The 27,032-nt window shown below is 44.2% G+C and overlaps 2 protein-coding genes across 2 annotated transcripts; one reads left to right on the forward strand and one right to left on the reverse strand.

Annotated features, from left to right (window-relative positions):
• Nucleotides 1–11,967: 11,967 nt before the first annotated feature.
• On the forward strand, nucleotides 11,968–16,301 carry T265_04683 (hypothetical protein; the record flags this gene model as incomplete). The annotated part of the gene is made up of 5 exons (XM_009169487.1): nucleotides 11,968–12,100; nucleotides 12,205–12,312; nucleotides 15,697–15,817; nucleotides 15,842–16,117; nucleotides 16,178–16,301. The coding sequence occupies 5 exons, from the start codon at nucleotides 11,968–11,970 to the stop codon at nucleotides 16,299–16,301; spliced, it is 762 nt and encodes a 253-aa protein (XP_009167751.1).
• A 3,775-nt stretch (nucleotides 16,302–20,076) lies between these two features.
• On the reverse strand, nucleotides 20,077–25,491 carry T265_04684 (hypothetical protein; the record flags this gene model as incomplete). The annotated part of the gene is made up of 2 exons (XM_009169488.1): nucleotides 20,077–20,247; nucleotides 25,232–25,491. The coding sequence occupies 2 exons, from the start codon at nucleotides 25,468–25,470 to the stop codon at nucleotides 20,151–20,153; spliced, it is 336 nt and encodes a 111-aa protein (XP_009167752.1).
• Nucleotides 25,492–27,032: the final 1,541 nt, after the last annotated feature.

Here is a 27,032-nt window from a genome sequence, read left to right on the forward strand (position 1 = left end):
TGTTCACTCAGTTGGATGTTGCTCTGATTTTAGTTGGGGGCGCACCTCAGTTGCGGTTGAAGGCTCTGGTTGTGTTACTCTTCATCTCTACTGATATCGTCATATCTTTCACATTTTGATTTTTTTATTTATCGTTTGTTCAGGACAGCCACTTTTGTGTTTTCCTATTGTCGTCAGTTCGGGAGTCTCTTGTTTTCCATTTAGACAAGCTTGTATTCTGTGATTGTCAATTTGGAATGACCTCCCCTTAGGTTGCTAATATTGCTTCAATAGAATCTTCGGTTGCAGTTTGGCTGAATATCCATCCAGCTTAACTCAATTCCACGCATGTGGAAGACCACGTGGATTCCATTTTGAAGGTCATTAGAGATATCGCATTACAATGTCAAGTATTTGCTGCCTACTCATTCGTTGACTGAAATCTGCTCGACCACTCACTGTGGGTTTCGTCGTCCCGCACTTTCGTCATGTTTTCTCAGAATTTCTGGCCTCTATCATTATCCAAATCTACAACTCTGGCGTGGCTCGCGAATCAGGCTTGCCTGCAAATCACGGTGTTGTGTGATCTAACCGAGTCCCCGTTTTATTCTCGTGTTCACCGTTACCTCCAACCGTTTGTGCGTCAAAACTTCCGTTTGATGTTACGATTGTTGAGATGTTACTGGACAGCATTCTGAATTCTGTGAGGAAATCTTTTTGAAGTTCTACAACGAATACGTCATTAAAGGCCTCATGTTTGAGGTAATAATGACGTGTTGAACCCCATCTCTCTCAGTTGTATGCTTTATGGATATTCTGACTATCCGGTTAGAATCATGGGGACCAGTTTCGAAGGTCACTTTGTCTTTGACAAATGCACATATTTGCAAATCAATTTGGTTTTCACGGTAGACTAAATTGAATCTCTCGCCTGTCATGTGCTGCAAATGAATGTGCTGCTCACAGACCGCCTCATGATTCATTTGGTGAGGTATTCGAGTTATCGCGGTATATTTTCATAAAGTAAACTACTCACAATGGTTGCTGAAAGATCGGCTACAGCCCACGACCAATTTCACCCTTCCACTTCGGGCTCATCAAGTTGGCGCAGTCCCCGAGTTTCCGTCAACCTTATGATCTACTTTAACTCAAATTGCACTACTTTCGAGAAATACACTCATTTGCAAATCAGTTTGGTTTCCACGAGAGACTCCAGTGAATCTCTCGTTTCTGACGTTCTTCAACTGCATGTGCTGCTCATTGGACGCCTAGTTTTCAGTTGGTGAGGTATTCGAGATATCGCAGTATATTTTCATAAAGGAAACTACTCACAATGGTTGTTGAAAACTCGTCAAATTGTTTTCTGGAAACTTGGCTTCTTTCGAAGCATTTCCAGATTTGTTTTATTCCTATTGCGAATCACCGACAGTTCTGAGTGGACCTAATGGGAAATCAGTATGCTTGATTGCACATTAGTACGCATGGTTGCATTTTATTTTCATTATACGAAACCGTCCATATGTTTTTGTGGTCCATCAAACATTGGACAGAAATTTCACAGCACTGCAAATGAACTATCTGTTGTGTTGTTATACTGAGTTGCAGTCCATACACACACCACACAGTTAGTGCTCCCTGCACTCACTTGCATGCTGTGTGATTGAATATATCGATTTCCAATTCAATCCACTCAGAACAATCCCATGTAGTGTGGAGGCATAGCTCAGTGGTAGAGCATTCGACTGCAGATCGAGAGGTCCCCGGTTCAAACCCGGGTGTCTCCTGCGATTTTGCCAACCCGACCATCACAGTGGGTCTCCCGAGGTATAACGAAAACGGATTGCGCAATGGACAGCAGTCTCTTTACGAGGAGAAGTCTTGGGACATCAATTTTATCTGTTCTCAATGTTTGTGGTGTTCCACTCCGAGACTACGGCGATATGACGCAAAGTGCATTTGGGGTTATCTACTAATTTGTCGGGAATTATTCTCATGTGGAACGACAGGGCAGCAGAAAGGGACAGCCACTCGTCTTCACAAACGAGATAGCAAAAGCACGCAAAGGTCAGTGAACCACGGCGTCCTTGTGACAACCGTGTGGTGTTGGTCGATCGATAGCCAGTGGTCGTTGTCTGCCTGGAGTCCCGTATATTCACGTGACGCATCAGTTGGATGTAGCGTTTTGATGGATAGTTTAGGGGCGTGCCCGTGCCTTGACAGTTCCAAGCTTGCTTACCACTGCCACCGACGGAGCGTTTTCCTTCAGGTACAATGCCGTGTGATGCGTTGTTCTGAGCTGCGTTATGTCATTGTTTTCCAATATTTCAATTTGTGCTTTTTACTGTTTCCCTCTGTAGCGTAATTCTTGGCCGTCTCGGAAACAATTGCTGGATTTGTTCACTCAGTTGGATGTTGCTCTGATTTTAGTTGGGGGCGCACCTCAGTTGCGGTTGAAGGCTCTGGTTGTGTTACTCTTCATCTCTACTGATATCGTCATATCTTTCACATTTTGATTTTTTTATTTATCGTTTGTTCAGGACAGCCACTTTTGTGTTTTCCTATTGTCGTCAGTTCGGGAGTCTCTTGTTTTCCATTTAGACAAGCTTGTATTCTGTGATTGTCAATTTGGAATGACCTCCCCTTAGGTTGCTAATATTGCTTCAATAGAATCTTCGGTTGCAGTTTGGCTGAATATCCATCCAGCTTAACTCAATTCCACGCATGTGGAAGACCACGTGGATTCCATTTTGAAGGTCATTAGAGATATCGCATTACAATGTCAAGTATTTGCTGCCTACTCATTCGTTGACTGAAATCTGCTCGACCACTCACTGTGGGTTTCGTCGTCCCGCACTTTCGTCATGTTTTCTCAGAATTTCTGGCCTCTATCATTATCCAAATCTACAACTCTGGCGTGGCTCGCGAATCAGGCTTGCCTGCAAATCACGGTGTTGTGTGATCTAACCGAGTCCCCGTTTTATTCTCGTGTTCACCGTTTCCTCCAACCGATTGTGCGTCAAGACTTCCGTTTAATGTTGCGGTTGGTAAGACAGCATTCTGATTGGACAGCATTCTGAATTCTGTTTGGTAGGGAAATTCTCGGCAAACATTTAGTCGTTCTCGAACGATTCTGGCCTTTTCGGGTCTCATGTTTGGGGTAATAATGACGTGTTGAACCCCATCTCTCTCAGTTGTATGCTTTATGGATATTCTGACTATCCGGGTAGAATCATGGGGACCAGTTTCGAAGGTCACTTTGTCTTTGACAAATGCACATATTTGCAAATCAATTTGGTTTTCACGGTAGACTAAATTGAATCTCTCGCCTGTCATGTGCTGCAAATGAATGTGCTGCTCACAGACCGCCTCATGATTCATTTGGTGAGGTATTCGAGTTATCGCGGTATATTTTCATAAAGTAAACTACTCACAATGGTTGCTGAAAGATCGGCTACAGCCCACGACCAATTTCACCCTTCCACTTCGGGCTCATCAAGTTGGCGCAGTCCCCGAGTTTCCGTCAACCTTATGATCTACTTTAACTCAAATTGCACTACTTTCGAGAAATACACTCATTTGCAAATCAGTTTGGTTTCCACAAGAGACTCCAGTGAATCTCTCGTTTCTGACGTTCTTCAACTGCATGTGCTGCTCATTGGACGCCTAGTTTTCAGTTGGTGAGGTATTCGAGATATCGCAGTATATTTTCATAAAGGAAACTACTCACAATGGTTGTTGAAAACTCGTCAAATTGTTTTCTGGAAACTTGGCTTCTTTCGAAGCATTTCCAGATTTGTTTTATTCCTATTGCGAATCACCGACAGTTCTGAGTGGACCTAATGGGAAATCAGTATGCTTGATTGCACATTAGTACGCATGGTTTGCCTGCATTTTCATTATACGAAACCGTCCATATGTTTTTGTGGTCCATCAAACATTGGACAGAAATTTCACAGCACTGCAAATGAATACTGCTATCTGTTGTTATACTGAGTTGCAGTCCATACACACACCACACAGTTAGTGCTCCCTGCACTCACTTGCATGCTGTGTGATTGAATATATCGATTTCCAATTCAATCCACTCAGAACAATCCCATGTAGTGTGGAGGCATAGCTCAGTGGTAGAGCATTCGACTGCAGATCGAGAGGTCCCCGGTTCAAACCCGGGTGTCTCCTGCGATTTTGCCAACCCGACCATCACAGTGGGTCTCCCGAGGTATAACGAAAACGGATTGCGCAATGGACAGCAGTCTCTTTACGAGGAGAAGTCTTGGGACATCAATTTTATCTGTTCTCAATGTTTGTGGTGTTCCACTCCGAGACAAGTAGATCATAAGGTTGACGGAAACTCGGGGACTGCGCCAACTTGATGAGCCCTCAGGTAGATTAATCCAATTATACTTGCTTTCAGTACGTGCTTAATGTGCGGAACACTCATACGATACGCTAATGAGAAAGACTGAATGCTTTCAGCATACGTTTTCAGTTTGATTTCTACCAAACTGTCCGCTCTTCTATCTGGTGGGGCAGTGTAGTTGGAAGTTGATTTTGCGCAGTACATCAACTTCGCGCGTACACACATTTGGTCTATCTACTCATTGATCAATGCCACTTCCGTGACAGCGTCTTGTGTTGTAGTTACTACGGGAAGGAATACGATTCTGAAGTACACTCACTTACAAACGGGAGATAAATGGTGCCGGCGTTTATGATACCGTTAAACAAATTTCGGTACACAAGCGCAGCCTCGTGCTTCAGTGGTTAGTTCCGTATAGCTTGCGGATTTCATCAGTTGCGTATATTTTGTCGTTCAGTTAGAGAACATTTAGGGAGTATTGGACACTACACTACTTTGAAATGCCGAACACGTTTGAGCAGTCTTAAAAGGATTAAGATCTGCCGAACATATTTCATGGAAAAATCGTGCGGTGAAGGTGAAACTTGTTTCACTTCGTTTAGTTTTTATTTCCGATACGTTTTCCGGCACGAACAATCATCTTGGTGATCTTGTCCCGGTAGGAATAATCGCGATGTCGAATTGATCGCTCAATTTACTGAGTTGCTTCACCGTTAGTCATCTATTCACCTTCTGTCAAACGACACGTATCCACCTGTGCAATGGGACGCTGTTTTCATCTAATTGAAGGAACTTGTCTTAAATCGACGAGATACCATCTAACTGAAGTAAATAACTTGTTCTGTTGTCGCCCAATCTCGAGAATGAATATTGCGAATCCCAAAATTCGACTGCTACTTTCATTCGACTCGCAATTTGGCTGAAATCTCGTGGACAACCCACGACCTGTTTCGCCCTTCCACTTCGGGCTCATCATTTTGGCGCAGTCCCCGAGTTTCCGTCAACCTTATGATCTACTTGAACCCAAATTGCACTAATTTGGTTTTCACGAGAGCCTCAAGTGAATCTCTCGTTTTTAACATTCTTCAACTGCTTGTTCTGTTCATTGTTCGCCCCATGCTTCAGTTAGTACAATGTCCGAGAGATTGCAGTGTACTTTCTTGAAGGAAACTTCTCACAAGTTCGCTGTATACTCGTGGAAGTGTGTTCTGCAATCAAGTGAGCAGTCAGTCTGGCTTCTTTCGGAAAATTGCCAGATTATTTTGAACTTGGAGGCTTAGTGCCGATAGAAAACAAAATGCTTGGCGCCGTTGCATGTTACTTGAGGTAATCTGAGTGACTGTACCGGCATGTGATGACGTCATACCTGTTACTGCCGAATCCAGTCGTTATCCGTTTCCGGGTGAGCACAATAAGCTTCCGCCTGCGATACCTTGGGTTGCGCTGAAATGTGCTTAGGGAGGTTTTACATTTATTTAAGCTTGCTTTCATCCTGAGAAGATGTCAGCACACCCGTCGATCCCTAAAAGCTTGGAAGCAACGTAGTTTCCAAACAGCGGTAGATATCTTGGGCGAAGTAGTGTGCGCGTCAAAACGTCTTCAACTGAGATAGCACAAGAGCTCATCATTTGTAGTCCATTTTGATACGTCTCGAGGATGGTTAGGTAAACTACGGTATCGACCGCTTAATACGTTGCAAGCGAACGTAAGACGAGACTGGGCCTGGCCGCATTCAAGTCATTGCAAGTCATTCTCTTGATGGAATTCATAGCCGGTCACCAATCGCCATGCTAGAAATCGCATGATATAACATATGAAGCTGATACGCGAACAAACTGAGTGCATTCCATAGGTAATCATGAAAACACAGGTGTCCAAGATCGTTACAACTTTTCAAACGCAGCGCTGCACTTCCGCGAGAAAGTCAATACCTTCACTGTTGAGCGCCTATCGATCCTCAATGTTAAAAGCCGGGCTAAACATGATGAAGAATGGGTAGATAAATGCGTGAGTATTTGCAGAACGTTTGTAAGCTCCAATCGTTGGATTTTGTCCCATTGACGATTTGAAACGGTGTGTCCTTACGTAAGAAATTTCAACGGTTCGTCTGACGTTGGCATATGTGATCGACAGTTTCAGACTGTACAAAACATTTGGTCAGAAGATGTTTATTTCTTTGCTTCTAAAAACGTTTTACACGTTCGCAGACGGTCTGTGTCAGGTGTCACGGAACACTTTGACGTTGTATGCATCCCAGATTTAGACCTTTAAGCTGATCCCCTTATCAATTAAAAAGTACCCAAATCGTACGCAGCACCACGTCTGATGGTTGCAATTGCAACAAGCTGAGAGTAGTGTTCGGCTCGATTGCACTTAAACCCAAGCAACCAAAGTTTTTGATTTCTCCAATGAATACTTGGTGTTTTACTTCAAGGGCTACAAATCGCCTGTGTCTTAAGTTACCGGCTATTAGGAGAACCAGCTCCGAACGTAACGGGATGACATAACTGCCAGTGGAATAATCGTTTTTCGTTGAGACAGATTTCATTGGTTGTTGTTCACTCGCCCTTGACGGATGAGTTGTATTCTTAGTCTCACTTTTGGCCACTTGCACGCGACAGTGATCAATAGAACAGCTGGCTCGCACGTTCATTAACTTTTCTGGTTTTGCCAACCGCACCAGGCGATCAAGCGGCTATCCAGAACGGGGTTCATGGTAATAAGAAGGGATTAAGGGACTGTGGTTCACAACACCGGCTCTGTAATCGAATAAGGGGTTGAAGCGATCGGCTGTAAATTCAAATAGTGTAAGGGCTTTTTGGTGCATCATACCGTAGCTTCACAGGTTACGCGTCGAATGACAAGAGCTATCACATGATAAAAGACCTCTGGAGGAACGAAACTGTGTTTAATCTAAGGATCAGTCCAGTAGAAAACAAAACAATCAGCTGTTGTGCCCCCAACCTGATCTAGGTTCGCTTTCAAGCAATTTACTTTCAAAATCTTACATCGGCAGCGTCGTTCCCGATGAATCATTTAACGAGATGTGCTTTCCTGATCTTCTGCCACCTAGACTGATGAATTAAAGCGTGAAACAACTGTCCCCACGGCTGTTCAGTTTGTGTCTGCTTTCCGGAAGGATTCCTGTTTGCTGCAGTTCGACTTGCGCATCATTCATTTAACGAGATGTGCTTTCCTGATCTTCTGCCACCTAGACTGATGAATTAAAGCGTGAAACAACTGTCCCCACGGCTGTTCAGTTTGTGTCTGCTTTCCGGAAGGATTCCTGTTTGCTGCAGTTCGACTTGCGCGACTCAACTGAAAGGACATAACCAAAGGTTGCGCGACTTCTGACCTTCATGGGTTAGTATAAACGGAATACTCTTTCGAGATCCAGATGGATCTCTCTATCACGAAACTCTACAGTTGACTGTACCTGATGGAGACAGTTTCGTGTCTCATTTGGTGCGATGTTCGAGGCAGCGCAGTAAATTTTCCTGAAGAACATACTACTCATAAGCTTGATGAAGGCACTTTGGTATCCTGAGGCGGGTTCATCCCCCTTTGAAGGGTCTATCAGGTAGACCCATCCCCGACTTTTTGTTCAGCTTACATTCTAATTGTGCGTGACTAACGAAATACGATGAATTAACTTGGTGTCAGTGCGATACTCACCACATGAGTAGTGTTGTGTTCCGTCAAAATCAAATAGTATTTCAGTTGCCATTTTGGGTTTCTCTGAGGCATACTGCCATTACTGCAACGGATTTCCAGTAGCAACGGTGAAACTACATATTTCGTTTTCATGAAGGAAACTACTCACAAGGTGGCTGAAAACTGTTCGACAGCCCACGACCGGTTTCGCCCTTCCACTTCGGGCTCATCAGGTAGACGCAGTCCCCGAGTTTCCGTCAACCTTATGATCTACTTGAACCCACATATTTCGTTGTTTATCATAGAACAGCACACGATGGCCAAGCGTAACCAGTTCAAACAACCAACTTTGTTGTTTATCTGAAGTATCCCCACTGGACGGCTGAACTGGTTCAACTCTCGTTCCATTTGCGCGTACGTCCTCAATTTCTGCACTTTGTCGTTCAACCTTCGGAAAACTGTCACGCTCCATGACCTCTCTTTCAGTGACCTCCACGGCTTTTCCGCTCAGCCGTAAACGGGACTGCATCTGCACAAAACCTTTGTGGGTCCGAGCACTTGTTTGATTGGACAAGAAATATCTCACTGTATTCACTCATACTCAGACATACTTCGACCCCAAAAAGTATCGCCTCGGTTTCAGAGAGATTTGGTAAACAATCGCCGGGCTTGTTTACCCAACCTCTCTGAAACGATGACTTCCCAGTCGGTCCCAAACGTTTCCCAATCGATTGAAAATCCCCTCGGTTTTTTAATTGTTCTTAATCCTTCCTTGTCTCTGAGCTAAAAACGACAAGTTTTTCCATGCAGCAGTTTAAGCTTTTTTTCGAAGTTTCGACTTCAGTTACAAACATATAGAAGCAACTGAAAGGTCTGTGCCCGTCATTTACCCGTAGCTTCGTTCAGTAATGTGCTGCGCTATTCCACGCTTTCCAAACCAAATCTTCTATTTACTATTTTGTGGAATTCAGCAATGTATGCACGCCAGACAGCGCTTGTTTCAATTGAACGAAAGTCGGTCCTCGATGCTCCGGAATGTCACCTCACCGCTGAAATCATCTTTTTTCCCGGCTTTTCCGTGATTTTACTGACTGCTTTGTCTGCAGTTTTTCTACTTATGCGTTCACAGTTCTACTATCGCCCTGAACATCCGAATTCCGAATGGTTTTGGAATGACCAAAAAACGCATCAAATCCTCATTCCATTAGAAAAATTTTCAAAATCACGTGTCATGGCTGCATTTTTGCTCCAATGGGTTCCCATCTTATTTTCGAAAATCAGAACTTTTTCGCCAATAAAGTCGAGTTCCATGCGTTCAAGAATATTTGCTATTTTGATGCATGCTTCCTCTTTGATAAACTTTACGGTGCAAAGCACAGTCCTGTAAATGTGGGAAGTGTGCGGAGATTTGGGTTTTTGTGGAGATTTTGTCCTGTAAGTGAAGCCAATCTATGCTGAAAAGCCAAGAAGCACTGTACAGCTGTTTCATCCTTATTGGGGATCATCAGCAGCGCGCATCTCACGAAACTCCGAAGAGTCTCGAACCCGCGACCTACCCGGCTAGTAGTTTGAACACTTAACCGTTCGGCCACGAGTGGCTGATCAGCACTGTGATTAACTCGCACTTGGACAGGATATAGCGCCACTCATCCTTTCTGTTATGTAAATCCGAAATTGGCCGACACGCAAAGTTTTGACCGCACACGCGTGACACGATATGCCAGACGTTCTGATCGGTTGAAGGAATTGCCCCCCTCTCAGTTTATTCTGCACTTGAGCATTTATAACCAACACGTGCTCTTGTGTAGAGGGTCTGTTTGCAGAGGATATGTATACTGCGGCGTTGTTGATGAAATAAACTGTTTATATCTTTCTGGGCAAGGAAGTCACTTATTGAGCGGTGTTCTTTTTTAGAGAGGTTTCGGGAAAGAAAGGTCGCCGTTAGGATAAATGTTAGTCTCTCGGATGTCATCGGTGTCTGGTGTTCTAATCACTCAAATTTGTAGTTTGCCTGCCTGATCGAGGTGCCATACTCAATGTGTTATGAGGGTGATGAAGCATTTTTGCAATAAGACAGTCAATCTCAGTGAGCAGATTACCACTAGAAAACGTTTTGTGGATCACAGCTTGCCTAATGCCTTCCTAATACCGTGAACTCGAGTTTGGATAGCTGCTTGGTTGCCTGATGTGCTTAGCCAAACCAGGAAGCCAATGAGCGTGCGAATCAGCTGATCTGTTGATCACCGACGCGTACAGGCGTGTCATGTGCAGCCAAAAACGGGCTGTTTATAAAGCCTCTTCTCTATTGTGGTGTCCGCATGATCCCGTCCAATGCATGGTGGAAAACGCTGAAATATGCGGCCACTAATATACGTTAATGACGTTGTTCTTGTCTGTTTTTTTTATCCCAGATTGCTTGAATGAGCGTCTGGTGGTGTAAGCAACTCGAAATGATTGTAGTCGGTTAACGCCATACCCCTCTGAATTTACTTTTGTTCTTTTTTCACAGCGGATTAATTATGCGCATACGGTAGCGAGGCATCATTGTCGAACACTGATGATGATGATGATGATGATGATGATGATGATGATGATGATGATGATGATGATGATGATGATGATGATGATGATGATGATGATTCGGATGATGATGATGATGATGAATTACCCCACGAGTTCAACGTCGGCAGACGTCTGATCAAATTCCTGACAGCCAGTTTTTCGGGATGCCTGCTACGGACATATTATTGATTAGATCCTGTAATAGTGCTGGTGTGTCCCACCTTATTTCAGGGTTGCCACGAAGAACGAGGGTCAAGCATTAGTGCATAATTGAAGTCGTGACAGTCCACGAAAGCAGACTGGCCTTGTGCACCTCAAACGATTCTTTGAATTTGGTTCAATACGATCAGCCACCTTGGTAGCCTAGTTGGCGTAGATAGTTGTTGGCTTGTCCACTGAGCTGGGCAGTTTGATTGCAAACACCTCATTACCAATCGAGATGACATCATCAGTGCGTTGTTAGGGAGCGTAGCGATGTGCTGGTGGTTGAGCGTGTGTGTTGATATACGTGCTGCTAGCCGGAGCTGACCTTTGGTCAAGATCAGTTGTTCGGGTTGTTTCTTCATGTTGATTGGTCGACGCCAAAGTGACCTGTGAGCTTGGTAGGCCCTGCACTCGTACTCTCGTCGATACTGAAGTGACCTCTGTACTTGACTTTTCCAAGTTTCGGCTTGTGAGCTTTATTGATCTGACTCCAAGGAGATCCTTGTTTTCTTGCTTTTGAATTCAATATGCGGTTCTCCTTGAGTATTCCGGTTGAGAAGTGGTGGGTGAATTCGATCCAGTTCAATGCATCGTTTGGTTGAAGTACCATGCTTGCGGAAATCCCCTTCCGTGACCGGCGTCTCTATATGCCAGAATCTTTACGCTTTCTAGATTGAATTTGCGGTCCTCCTTTCAAGCAACCACGGTAAGTGACCCATTATCGTTCAACAATATGTTCACCTCACCACAAATACTCATTGGGCTGGACGCCCGTACATGAGTGCAGATTGCTCCTACTGGGGCGCTCTTGTCAGGTTTCCTCTGTTTTTACTGGCTTGCTGTTTGCCAGTAGAAGAATCCTGAAACCAGTTCCCTCACCCACGTGTCTGCTAAATCGTTTTGGGTTTCCACTGTATACTCATCCAAACATTCTGCTGGCGATGGATCCGCTGGAACGGCTGGTGAAAATTTCTACAGCACTAGTGATACCGTATGCAAAAATGGCCACCTATCCTGTAGTAACGGTATTTTCCTCAGCTTAGTTCTCGGACTGAGCCTCCCAAGCTAGCGTTCACGTCAAAACAACCACTAAAGGTGCACAAGGTCTATTAATGCCCAAAACGAAGTCAAGAACAGTTGTACAGCGCTTCGTATTTATAGCTTAGCTTGAGCGGTTATAACTTTCTCGAAGTTCTGACGCGTTCTGGATGCGCCATTGGCAACCGGCATTTGGTCAATACTGGGTCACGATTGGCCGTTGGGCCCAGATTTCTGACCAATCAGATCTCGTCTTGATGCCGGACCGGCAAGTGTCCCGAATTCTTGGCCAATCTCGTGCGGGTCAGGATTATCGGCCGTAGCAGCGCCTAAAGACGTACGGTAAAGCGGGATCCGTGTGGAATTCTGCCTAACATACCCTCTGTCGGTCTTATCCACATTCCTAGAACATCCGTCTCAGGGTCGCAGTTTACGATCACCAGACACGCTTCTGATCCAAGCGATTAACAAAGTTTACGACCCCAGTCACCACTGGACGCAGAATAAGCCCACAGGTACCATAAAGAACAGCCAATAAACAGGAACAGATGACGTAGCAGTAATCAGCAGGCCAAACAGGCTGTAGGGTATTCGGATGGGGTCCGAAGTCTTGTATGGGTATAGTGCCTAATCGAGTTGTCCTGCGGTAAAAAACGATTCAGCCGCCTGTTCGTTCGGTTGATTCTCTCAACCAAAGTAAGGCGAATCCGGTACGAGTCGGAAAACCTACTCTGTTCGTCCGAATTTCAGACGTTTCGTTATCATCGATCGAGGCGATATCGTCAGTTGGAAGTTGACCAGGTAAATTCCCCCTCTGCGCTTGTGTTGGTTGGTCATTAGGTGACTTGCTCAGTTTGGAATCTGATTGGTGTTAAGAGTCCCCGTCCTTTATACTTGTCTGATTTGTTGGATGGGGTAGTGATGTTAGGTATCCATTTGATACCTTGCTGCCACGCCACTCGAAGGTCACTCAGTTACTGCCAGGCTGACCAAGTCTAGACTATGGCAGTCAAATTACAAGGATCCGGTTTAAACCAAGAACCATCGGATCGGCGGGTTCGTTCCTCAACCACTCGACTATTTTGAGCCTCATCCTGGGACCAGTATGTGTGACATTCAGGTCGAGTCCACTCTTCTCCTCAAATTGACGTTAAAGGATCACACATCCACAGTCGATGATGTCGCAATCACGTGCTGCCGACAGCCTAATAAATCATCAGCTGTGAATTGTTCGCCCAATTACTCGATCCTGACTCTTGTTGTCTTCCGTGAAAGCCAGCTTGAGTTGAAAACGAGCGAATTCGCCACTTTCGGACAATTCGGTATTCAGTAGAAAATTAAATTGACAGGTACTCGGCGACTCTCCTACGTGCTAAGCTCGAAAAACGGGAATGTCGCTAGTGGGCGGTCGAAAGGTTTTCAACAGACTTATAATTAGCGTTAAGTTTAGATTAGTTTATCGATCTGTTCCAGTGCAAGATGCGACACTACATGATCAGCGATAATTCACGAGGAATTAGACATACGAGCGTGTGTTTTGACACAAAAAAATTGCAAAAGGGGTAGAGGGACAACGAGAGTAATGCATTATTAATTTTTGCTTTCGTCAGTGTGTACAATTCGCACGAACGATTGAGTAGATTCTGAGAATTCTTGAGATCATGCACACATTCTGCAAATACGCTCGATAACACGTTGTTTGTTCATCTCAGTTTCATTGTTTCTCAAATGATGTCTTGTAATTATCATTTTACTCAACCGAACGAGAGTTTTGTTGTCCGTTTATGTACAAATTAGGAAGCATTTATTTCACAAAACACAGAACTTCAGGCTTCATCTTGTGTAATCTGGCAGTTCGGAAAACAAAACCGATTTTAACCACTTCAAGTGAGTTGTTGAGTACCACGAACGACCTGGCTGACCAATAGAGTCTGTGGGCCAGGCTGCCCTCGTAAGAAGGCTCTAACTTTTCAGAAACTTACTGAATTCTTAAGGTTTTCGCTTTGACTGTACCTGATAGGCCTAGACTTGAAGAACATACTACTCTCTTTTTATTGCTAATTTAGTCATCTTCTATTCACGAATCGTTATTTGGTTTGGCGAGTTGAGTTGAACCCCAAAACGAAACGTTTTTGACGTTCTGAAGAAAACACGCGAGTAAAATCAACAAGCTGACAAATCGTCAAACTCCGTACACCCGAAATTGTTGGTTTCAATTTAGTAGAGCTGGTTTCATTCTATTTCATTCGTTGATTTCATCCCATTCTTGTTTTACATTGGTTTTTTGAAAAGCAATTTTATGCTTCAAGTCCACCGACTCTACTAAAACGAAAATTTAATCAATCGCTGCACGCTTTGGCACAAAAACTGCCTTTTCTTTCTGCGTTGTAGATGTTTTTCACATCAACCGAAATTTCCTGTTTTGGTTTGCCAAATGCGACTTCTACGTATAAGCGTAACAATAGCTCCCCGACCGCTGGCACATTCCCACACGGTTGATGGGTCGTAAACACGTCCAAACAGCGTTGTGCATGTGGCCACCAAGTGTCTCTTACGTTGAGACGAGCAATTCGCTGTATTTTGTTCCCACCTCACTGACTGACCTAAATCAAATTAAAGTTTTATCGTTGATCTTTATTCAAGATTCATCAACAACCAACTGATGACCATTCACAAACCACGGACTGAGGGTCTGAAACTTTGCAGGACTGCCACTAGAATCTTCAATTTTTGGCCAGTGTATTGATTTACCACTCCAATGTTGGGAGTACTAGTGGTGACGGTGAACATGTGGACAGATGCTTAACAAAGTCCGATCACCTTCCAAGACTCATCATCATCATCAATATCATCATCATCATCCGAATCATCATCATCATCATCATCATCATCATCATCATCATCATCATCGACAGCATGACATCAGTGTTCAACACCAATGCTTCACTGCCTCCAGGTTTCGAAGTCTGGAAACTGGAGAAACTGGTCTAATGTGGTGTTCCAATTCTTTCGGATTGAAACAAGTGACTGCGAAAAGTTCAGTTGCAGCTTGTTAGTGGAAAGATGCTCCGATGCTAGAAAATGGGGGGAGGATCACGGAGGAAATTCCTCTGTCTTTACGAAGATGCTGGTTGAAAAAAGCTCTGAAGATCACGGACACAGAATAACCCCTTTGCCTACCTGGCATTACAGTTGATCAACCTAGAAGAAACGTTTTCTGATAAAAAGATCTTTCATTTTCAATAGAATTCCTCAGATGGCTATGCAGTGGCGGAATTCTTTGTTTAACAGTTCCAGACCACTGACGTCACGTGCCTACTAACCCTTTTGAACATGTAATTGTATACTCTTCGTCATTTAACCTGTATGGCAAAGTGCCAAGAATACCCAACCAAGTAATAACCGTCGGTCGATAATGGCCTCATAATTTTTGTGCCGTTCGTGCAGAGGTGGTTAACGTCCACCTGATGTGCCCTGCACACACAAACAATGTCTGTAACAAACAAAGTCTGTAAGTCAAGTTCGGTGAACCGAAGATTAGCTGCCACCTGCCCAACGTCCTACAAAAGTTCTAACCATATATATTGCGAAATTATAACAGCAGTGGACGAACTACATTACGTCAACTGCCAGACCTTTGCTCGAACTGATTAAACAAAAAGCTTCAGATTCTTCGAGGGTTAGGTGGAACGTGAGTTAGATGGCCGCACTCAGAAAGGGAGCCTCATCTGAACGGCCCCGCTGCGAGGGAGGCACGAAATGGGCAACGTGCGGTAACAGCTGAAATACTGAAGTGACATTCGAAGTCGTTCACCCCGTACGTGCGCTGATCAATGTAAATCAAGTGGAATTCAGTAGCGTATCTAGGAGGCTGCGTGTTGAGTGAGACCAAACTTCAGGGATCGGGGACAAGACAATCTTCCAGTGTGTTCTCCTATTTTGTCGGGAAGTCGGAGATTTCCTGGTCGCATTCCGAAGAAACGGCGGGCCCGAAGCATTGGTCGGTCTGTTGTTGCTTAAGTGAGCCATCATCATCACCGACAGCGTGACATCGGTGTTCAACGCCGATGCTTCACTGCCGTACACCCATGACTTATTTGAAAGCCTTATTGTGAAGAAAAGAGTAAAGGTGGACGGGGAAGGGACTTATTGCTTGCTTAACACAATCATTCCGAGGTGCTTGTACCTCCAGACATTCACTCAGCCCATCTGGATAAAAACTGACAACAAGAACGCCACTGACATCGGTTGGCAGCCATATCTTGTAGTGTCTCCAACCAGGCACAGTGAGGATCACGCGGTCCCCATCCTGGAAGGCGAGTAGCACCGACAGCACCCAAGCGTTTCGTGATCTCCTTCATACTCCTCTGCCAAGTCAAGGGTTGGCCACCTTTCTGTTTACGCCACTCTGAATTGGGCATGGAAAACAGCACTCTCTTCGGCAAACGATGGTTCGGCATACGCAACACATGTCCCAACCAACGCAACTTCTGGTTTTCAGTGAACCTATCACTCTCGTATTGCACAGTTGGCAAACTCACCAGGTTGCACATTCCCAAGTCACTTACCCAAGTTCGGAAATGTGAATCAACAGTAGTCTCTGGATTAGGTAGGCTTCAGTCGGCTTTACACTTGGATTTTCGTACGGTGTGGCGCGCTGACAATCCATAGTTTATTTGGATGTCTCTCACATCTGAGTAGCTCAGCAAAAATTAGTGATTCCGCCAGCTTATCCAATATCAACACTATGAGAAACAATCGATTCCTCGCTCATAGTATTCTTTCAAATTTTGAATGGGTAGTTTTCACGTGACTGGCTACTTTACTCTGGCACTTATAACAATTTCCGGCGACTTTCTGTTTGATCAAGTGGTAGCGGAGATTTCAGTCTTGGGTCGCATTGCCTCCTGTTACACCATACAGAACCCATTCGCTTAGAACAATCCGTATACAATAAAAGTAGCAAGGTTCCCGGTTAAAATGAAGTACACTGACAAGGATAAATGTAGGGTCCCCCGTTGGACAAGATTCTGTCGACCATTCTTCTAATACCTCAGAACACCCGGCCTGGCCACGTTATTGTGCCATCGGGTGGAAGTAGCATTTTACAGTCATGTGATCAACATACCATTGATCCTCGATCATCATCGTTGGTTGACAAAACTGGGAGAAAGTGATGACCAAGTCTTAAGTAGGGCAGCTGTTAGAAATTTGAGGAGTCAAGACCACTGGAAAAACCAAGAATGGTTCGGGTACATTGCTCTGTCGAGAGCTTGCGTAGCACAAAGGATTCACCAACGATGACCTTTTAAAAAATTCCGTTGGTCGCATTTTTTGTTATTTTGCTTGTAAAAATGCGCAGATTCCTTTTAGTTGAAGTCGGTCTTACGCTTTAAAACAAAATACCGACATTGTTCTGTGAGTTCACCAGCCCGAGAACCATGCCAACAAAACACCGAGAAAGAATTGTAGATGCCTCAGTGGAATGAAGTGAGCGGTCAACAGGTAACAAACCTTCACTACAAGCAATCCCAGAACCAACAAAGTTTTTTTCTGCCACCAAGTGAAGTGGAACACAGTGCGATGGAGAACGGAAGCGATTAAATTACAAAACCCAATCATAGGGGCATCTTATTGACAGGGATTCTGTCTAAAAACCTGAAAAAGCTATTACTGAGTGTAAGGTAATGTTCTGAATGACACCTCAGCAGTCCGATTTCCTAGTGGCGAAAAACTCAATTTCGAGGTCGGGGATCTTATGTATTCTGTCCGGTACTTATCAGTTATTGACAGGTCGAACATCATCAAGATGGGATGGGAGGCTCGAAGTACTATGGTACTCCATCGAAACATCGTGTCACTCTTTCAACTTATGGCGGTGAGTGCATAAAAGTAAGCGTCAGCGCCTCATTGGAATTTCAGCGTTTATAGTTAGACCATTTCATGTGATCTAACGATTGATTTTATCAAATTTACGAATACAGTTCAGACGGTTCCTGTAGGTATGAGGCATTCACAGAGCAAACAGATCAGCGGAAATTGGGAGCCACGGTAAAATTAAGAAGGTCTCATACGCCTTTACCTTGACACTGTCACGTGGGATTGGCAACGGCGTTGTATCCTCTCTAGCAATCTGAAGAACTTCAATGGCAACGAATTAGATGCGAAGGTATTGCGGACAACAAGCATGTACAACAAAATTGTCGCCCTGATGCGTACGGCCAGACATTAAAATGCTTAATACTGCGGCTGGTCTTCGTAAGTAGACAGGATGCCAAGATATCGTAGCGGAGGAAAGCAGCGCTTTGTGCTTTGCGGGTCATCCAAAACTGACCTCCATTCAATCTCGCTATTAGACCGACAAACTGGTGACCTCCTTCCGGTGGGTTCCCACAGAGTATACTACTAGTGTAACGGTGATACTACTGATGAGGAGCATGCGAGTGGTATTTTTTCTCGTAGATCCGCTTCGCGTCTGTTGAAAAGTGAGATCTATTGCGGAATTTGTGGAGTCGCATTTGCTTGGATTTGAGCAACAATCAATGAATATCCAGGAAAATTCAGGAAGACGCGTTCAAAGAGAAGGTTGATATTGTAGCTACCCTTTCGCCACATACATGACTGTACAGGTCACCGCCACTCGCTGGATCACGAGATCTATCTTTTCCCCTTGCACTCACAAATGAAGCCACACAACCGTGACTCACTTGACTACACAGCTCACAATCAAGCCCTAGATCCCAAGACCTCGTTTTTTTCCCTACACGTACAAACCACGGTACACAAGGATGACTCATCCGAGATCGACTGTCTACCGTCTGATACGGTAGCAACAAGTCATGTACTGATACCCACACACACGCAAACGTTCCTACAAATAGGATGCCAGCACAGCAATACGACACAACTCAACGGAGCTTCGCACGTCACCCAGCTCGGAGCAGAGCCGCTTGGGACTTACGGCGTTTCACTCACGGATTTTCAGGAATACGTGTGGCTGCTACAACTGCGAAAAAAACACGAAACCTGCGTCCGGACTCACAACAGGATTTACCAACTTGAATCTGCAATACGATAAGTCCCCTTGTTGGCATATACACCCATTGTAATAATTTTTACTCAACAAGCTGATTTTATTAGTGCTCTCCGTTTTCTCGTTCATACAACTAGTTTTCGGGTTCCGTTAGAGCATTAACCATATTCGGTTTTTGTAAACAAGATGCATATGAGAGTTTTGCTTACCTGTACAATAGTCGACAACTGTTCCCTTGGCATTTTCTAATAAATAACTCCGCAACGAAGGCCTCCTCCCTATAAATATTATACTATTAGTGACCCAACACCAGGTTGGCAGGGGCTGTTTATAAAGAAGACAAAATTGCTCTGACCTCTTCGTGTTAATACATCGTTCAACCATGAATCAAACCACGTGCGCTAACACTCACAATGTATCAGCTTAGTTCCAAGAAGAACGTAACCCATTTTAGACAACGCGCAACACCAAAAAATTTCCTTTCAGGTGAAATTTCCCTCTCAAATGTCCAATTCACACCTGTCCGAAAGGTTTGCTTAGCAAGCTAGTGCAAACCTAGTGGGTCAGCGTTCACTTTGAGTGAACACCACTCAAGCGGAAATGGTGTGAACTTAAAAGCACGTTCAGCTGCACTAGACCATCCCATAACGACCAGTCTCTCAGGAAGAGAATGTAATCAGTGCGACAGGAATAATCTGATTTGGATAAAGGAAGGTGAATATCAACCAAGTGAAAATACGAAGAGCTACTCGGTGAAAAACTACAGAGGACTGGTGACAAGGCTGCGATCATCATCAGTGACAAAAACACGACATCATATCCACCATGGTTCAATGACGCCTTAGCATCTGAAGCTTTTGCATTGACGAGGTTTCAACGGTCTTCCGATAGAACGGAACCAAAGAACTATGCCGCACTTCCCCGTCCTAAGGGAAGTCTAAACAGCCAATCATTATCATTATCATCATCATCATCATCGACAGCATGACATCAGTGTTCAAAACCGATGCTTCACTGCCGTACAACAATGATTTATTTGAAAGCCTTATTGTAAAGGATAGAGTAAAGATGGACGAGCCAAACGCCTGTGCATTCTGAAGTTTGAAGGCACCCCGCGTAAGGCCTACAAAGCCGAGTGCCCATGGTCCCAGTCCAAGCCCTCACTCTATATTTCATCCAATCCTGCTGCTTTCAGCCCTATGACACCCATCCTCGAGGGCCCGTGGCAGAAAGAAAACCGAAGAATAGCGGAACAAGTATCTGTTGTAAACTAGTTGAATATAATCGATCACGGATGTGATTAAATACATAAAAATATCACTAATCATCGGATGCGTACTCTCCTGCCTTAAATAAAAGTACAGCCCTCCCCATCAGCAGGAAATAGATAAATGTTCCTTTTTGATGTGTGAGGTAGCTGTAAAAGGAAAACAGAATACTGAGTGATTGGTAATCGACACAAAAAAGTGCATTTTTTGCATGAGACATTGGCTTATTTTTAACGGACAGAAAAGCTGAAGTTGAGGGGAAAGGCCTTGGAAGATGAGCAGACCATGTCGTTGGGTTAGTTTTAGACCGTGTAACGGTGGATACTGCTGATGGGGTATGGGAGTAGTATGTTTTCCGCTTCGCGTACCTTGAAAAGTGAGATCTATTACAGAACTTGTGGAGTCGCATTTGCTTGGATTTGAGCAACAGTCAATGAATATCCAGAAAAGTTCAGGAAGACGCGTTCAAGGAGAAGATGGATATTCAGTTTTTGCAAACTAGATGCATATGAGAGTTTTGCTTCTCTGTCCAATGGTCTCTAACTGTCTACTTGGCATCTCTAATAAAGGCCTTCTTCCTTTCATGCGTAGTTCTTATAGTTTCTAAGTAAATTCAACGACAACCCATAATACTCATTTACAGTCAGTTTTAATAACTGGGCCAACCAGTTTTACACTACTTCTAAAGAAGTGCCCTCATTCTTTGAAGTCTTACTCCTGACACTGTTCAAGAAAGTACGACATCTTTTCAAGAAATACACTCATTTGCGAATCAATTTGGTTTTCACGAGAGACTCAACTGAATTTCTCGTTTATGATGTTCTACAACTGAATGTGCTGCACACAGGCCGCCTCGTGTTTTAGTTGGTACAATATTCCAGATATTGCAGTATATTTTCACAAAGGAAACTACTCACAAGGTTGCTGAAAACTCTTTGACAGCCCACGAGAGGTTTCGCCCCTCTTGAGGCTAATCACGTAGGCGCAATTCCCGAGTTTCCGTCAACCTTATGTTCTACTTGAACCATCTTCTGGTCTGTTCCATGAAGTCCGTTCCTGTACATGACCAATCAAGGGCCACCGAGATGTTGGTGCTCTCTGAACAGACTTGAATAAGCCTTTTGTGAACCCTGACTTGTGTTATTTCCAGTGAAGTAACTGAGATTTGAACTGCATGCATGGTACAGCGTTGTTCAGAGCCAACCATGTATGAATATGGAAGGATACATTTATTTGCAAAAAGGTTTGTTCTTCCCGGAGACTGATCTAAAACCCAACTGGATCCCTCGTTTATAATGTTTTAACGGAATAGATGTATCGACGTAATGCACTACTCACAAGGTTGCTGAAAATTCGTCGACAGCCCACGAGAGGTTTCGCCCTTCTTGGGGCTCGTCAGGTAGGCGCGGTCCCAAGTTTTCGTCCAGCTTATATTCTGCTTAAACTGCCAGGTGTACTCCAGAGGTAGGAAGGTGCTAAATCAAGTATCTGTTTTATCCCCCGTCCAAAGAACGAGTAACTGGAATACCCGGAGGTTAATTTTACTGGCTTTTCTCTTTCGTTGTTAAATCGCCTGTACTGCAATGATGATACTATTATAAAACTACTCTATAAAGGTATACCACCCCTCAGTAGCACATTACCAAAAAGAAAATCTCCTGGAAAACCAATACGAATAGTTCAATCCTATTATTTTCTTGAACTTGGAAGACTGTAATTACGGGAACACATGTAGGAAAACCCGAAATGAGATCAGGATTTCCACCATCTTAAAGACGCGTATGCCAAACGCTCAGTTACGAGTGCGCGCCCGGCTGGTTGGGCTATCCACCTGGGACTTGGGTGACCTTTAGCGATGGACCACACCTTGCCATTCTATCGGTGACCTTTCGCAAGTTTGTTGGGCCATGACTGGTGATCTTACGCCACACAAAACCAGATCCATCCAGTATAAAGACCCACCTATCTAGACCAGTGCACTCGTTTACTCAGCTCATCGACCTGCCATCTCTTAGTTTTCTTAAGTGTAGAAGAGTTGACACTCACATCACTGTCGTTTGAACACCGCTCATCCTCGTCTGGCGCATTGTTATCGTGACTCCACACAATAAGGGAGTCGCGCACTTACCAGGGATCATGAGCAGTGCATATTGTTGACCATGCAGGGGTTTCAACTCCAGGCGAGCGCCTTATCACTACTACACCGGCAAACATGTGTGTGGTTGTGATTGGTCGAACGACATCCCATTCACTATCCTGGTTGTATCGATCTAACGAGGACGTTTAAATTGGACTGGATATCGAAACGATACCCTTGTCAATGAGACATTTCGACGTATTCTCTGCTGGGGATACTGCACTTGCTTTGCGGTCGACCACTACTAGGAAGAAAGTGAAATACCTTTATCCAGGACATTTTTACAAGCACATTTCTCCTTAAGGGAAACTACTCACAATGTCGCTGAAAACTCTTCGAAAATCCACGACCGGTTTCGCCCTTCTTGGGGCTCAGCAAGTAGGCGCAGTCCCTGAGTTTCCGTCAACATTACGTTCTACTTGAACCCAAATTGGACTGTTTTCGAGAAATACACTCATTTGCAAATCAATTCGGTTTTCACTTTAGACCCAACCGAATCTCTCTTTTATGATATTCTACAACTGAATATGCTGCACACAGGCCACCTCATGCTTCAGTCTGCACGATATTCGAGATATCGCAGTATATTTCCATAAAAGGAANAAGTCCGTTCCTGTACATGACCAATCAAGGGCCACCGAGATGTTGGTGCTCTCTGAACAGACTTGAATAAGCCTTTTGTGAACCCTGACTTGTGTTATTTCCAGTGAAGTAACTGAGATTTGAACTGCATGCATGGTACAGCGTTGTTCAGAGCCAACCATGTATGAATATGGAAGAATACATTTATTTGCAAAAAGGTTTGTTCTTCCCGGAGACTGACCTAAAACCCAACTGGATCCCTCGTTTATAATGTTTTAACGGAATAGATGTATCGACGTAATGCACTACTCACAAGGTTGCTGAAAATTCGTCGACAGCCCACGAGAGGTTTCGCCCTTCTTGGGGCTCGTCAGGTAGGCGCGGTCCCAAGTTTTCGTCCAGCTTATATTCTGCTTAAACTGCCAGGTGTACTCCAGAGGTAGGAAGGTGCTAAATCAAGTATCTGTTTTATCCCCCGTCCAAAGAACGAGTAACTGGAATACCCGGAGGTTAATTTTACTGGCTTTTCTCTTTCGTTGTTAAATCGCCTGTACTGCAATGATGATACTACTATAAAACTACTTTTTAAAGGTATATCACCCCTCAGTAGCACATTACCAAAAAGAAAATCTCCTGGAAAACCAATACGAATAGTTCAATCCTATTATTTTCTTGAACTTGGAAGACTGTAATTACGGGAACACATGTAGGAAAACCCGAAATGAGATCAGGATTTCCACCATCTTAAAGACGCGTATGCCAAACGCTCAGTTACGAGTGCGCGCCCGGTTGGTTGGGCTCTCCACCTGGGACTTGAGTGACCTTTAGCGATGGACCACACCTTGCCATTCTATCGGTGACCTTTCGCAAATTTGTTGGGCCATGACTGGTGATCTTACGGCACACAAAACCAGATCCATCCAGTATAAAGACCCACCTATCTAGACCAGTGCACTCGTTTACTCAGCTCATCGACCTGCCATCTCTTAGTTTTCTTAAGTGTAGAAGAGTTGACACTCACATCACTGTCGTTTGAACACCGCTCATCCTCGTCTGGCGCATTGTTATCGTGACTCCACACAATAAGGGAGTCGCGCATTTACCAGGGCTCATGAGCAGCGCATATTGTTGACCATGCCGGGGTTTCAACTCCAGGCGAGCGTCTTATCACTACTACACCGGCAAACATGTGTGTGGTTGTGATTGGTCGAACGACATCCCATTCACTATCCTGGTTGTATCGATCTAACGAGGACGTTTAAATTGGACTGGATATCGAAACGATACCCTTGTCAATGAGACATTTCGACGTATTCTCTGCTGGGATACTGCACTTGCTTTGCGGTCGACCACTACTAGGAAGAAAGTGAAATACCTTTATCCAGGACATTTTTACAAGCACATTTCTCCTTAAGGGAAACTACTCACAATGTCGCTGAAAACTCTTCGAAAATCCACGACCGGTTTCGCCCTTCTTGTGGCTCAGTAAGTAGGCGCAGTCCCTGAGTTTCCGTCAACATTACGTTCTACTTGAACCCAAATTGGACTGTTTTCGAGAAATACACTCATTTGCAAATCAATTCGGTTTTCACTTTAGACCCAACCGAATCTCTCTTTTATGATATTCTACAACTGAATATGCTGCACACAGGCCACCTCATGCTTCAGTCTGCACGATATTCGAGATATCGCAGTATATTTCCATAAAAGGAAACTACTCACAAGGTTCATGAAAACCAAATTGATTTTCAAATGAGTGTATTTGTCGAAAGCAGTCAAATTTGGGTTCAAGTAGAACGTTAGGTTGACGTAAACCCGGAGACTGCGCCCCAAGAAGGGAGAAACCGGTCATGGGCTGTCAAATAGCTTTCAGCAACCTTGTGAGTAGTTTCAATTATGAAAATATACCGCGATATCTCGAATATCGTACAATTCTTCTGTTTCATCTTTTGGCCAGGTCACCGTCGGTTGCTGTAGCAGAATAGAAGTGTCTCCCAGTGCAAAACCGTTGACAGTCAGATCATGCAATCAACTAGCCTTACCCTAAACAGGATCAGAGCGGTACTGGAACAAAAAAGTCAAGTCATACCTCTTTATTTTAACGGACAGGACTTTCACTCCCAGTTAACTTTCAGTAGGGGAGAAGTCTGAAGGTGTTTTCACCACTTTTCGAAACAAACAAGTCTCTTGAAGCTTTAGTATGCCAAATGCACTTCGGACAACTATGTCTGCCCCATTTTAGGCGATTATCATACTAAACTGTCACTAGCAAGTAATCAGGTAGAAGTGGAACTTAACATCTTTTGCACACACACACACACACACTACCACCCAACATACTAAACTGTCACTAGCAAGTAATCAGGTAGAAGTGGAACTTAACATCTGTTGCACACACACACACACACACTTACCACCCAAAATCTTTTCCCACAAAACAGTTCCAAGTGGGTGAGTATTTCTTGTCAAACTCTCGTTTCACATTCGCCGCCACATCCTTCTCCTTCTCGTAGGCCTCCATCGCAGCGTAGGTTGCATCCACAGCGGCTTGCTGCATCTCCAAGTTCATGTCTGTCTTCTTTATAACCGCTTTTTTCTCTGTCTCGGTTTCTTTGGTATCCTCGTCCGAACTGCTCGAGCTGTGTTTGCTCATTATGTGACGCGGCAATCTTTTTTTGCCAGGCAGGTTTTGATCTGTCCGACGGAATTGCGCCTTTTTTATATCGGCACTGACAAAACGCACACACACACACACACAGCCTGGTTCTGGGGTGGAGAATCTCAGTAATAATGAGAAAGGATGTTAACAGCTTTGTATCAAGGTCCTTGACCCGCTGATCACGTAATTTATCGTGTGTGCACGCCCGCACACCACAAAGCACACACGATCAATAACGTTGCATCGATGAATCGACTGACGTGCAAATGGTGTCATTGTTTTTTGTGTTCCGGCGATGAGGAATAATGTTAACTGAATAAGTTAAATCGTCGTGTGACCTGACGTTCTGAATATAAATCACAGACGGTGTGTGTACCTGTCAATTTTACTGAAAGTGCAAACTTTCCTTTCTGTGTTGCGTTTTGTAAAATCTTCAAACTAGGTACTGTGGACAGATGGATGAGCAGCAGAGAGTTGAGCATACAAGCTGTTTCTCGCAAAGAGACCATATAACCTATTGAAACGGAACAATAGCTTATTTATCCTGGTTTTATAAAAATTTATTTCTGTTATTCTAGCACATCAAGGTTCTGCATCACTCCTGTCCCGTTCTACATCACCGCACGATACCGTGTGTCCAATCGATCATTTTACTCATCGACAGATGAAAAGTAGTTGAGTGGTCTGATGAAGTGCCCAGCAAGATTCGAAACACTGTTTTTCGCAAACTGGAGACAGGGCACCCATAGCAGAATGCAACGTTTCGGACTAGCCTCTCCTCGAAAAGACCACCGCTCCTATAAGACTACCTAGGTTCGGTCCTTTCAGAAGATCCATTTGGAGACAAAGACGGCATTTATTAATATTCAATGGAATTGTTGGCCTGAATCAGTCTTGTGCGCGAAGTTCGCGCATTTGTGTAATCGGACTTACATAGGTTTTTTCTTCAAGCGTTCCCAACTTCTATGCGCCTAGTAAGAAGCCGGTTCCACCACTTTATCATGACGCTGTCTCAGAAGAATTACTCCATGTACTGGTCAATAATTAAAACATGATGAGATCTGCAGAACGTCAGCCAGACACTACACTGAGTTCTTCCCGAGCATAGGGTTATTGGCTGTTGACGTGGTGATAAGGCATCCGCCGACGAGACTGCGAAACTGACAAAGATGAATCCACTCTGAGATTCGAGATGAATTCCCTGATCATGGGCCTGTTCCGTCAGTTCTGTCCTTGACGTAGATCTACAACAACGCATACCGGAGTATCTTTTCCGGTGATGTGATACGAGGACAAATTCAGATGTGGTTACTAGGTCATCTTGGCTGGAGACCTGTTCCAAGCATGAATAGCGTTCATACGGCGGTCTGTCTTCAAATCGTTATCAAAGTGTGACCTGAACGCACTTACATATAAGCTCGTGAGTCACGTTGAGTGAAGGAGAGCGCACCGAAGCACAAAGTTGAGCGTTGTTGATTTTATTTGTTTAATCTATTTAGCTACTTTGAAGCAGTAAGTAGCACATAATTATTTATTTCGTCATTCAACATTGTGCC

The sequence above is a fragment of the Opisthorchis viverrini genome (genome assembly GCF_000715545.1).
Source record: "Opisthorchis viverrini unplaced genomic scaffold opera_v5_81, whole genome shotgun sequence".
In the NCBI taxonomy this organism is placed as follows: Eukaryota; Metazoa; Platyhelminthes; class Trematoda; order Opisthorchiida; family Opisthorchiidae; genus Opisthorchis; species Opisthorchis viverrini.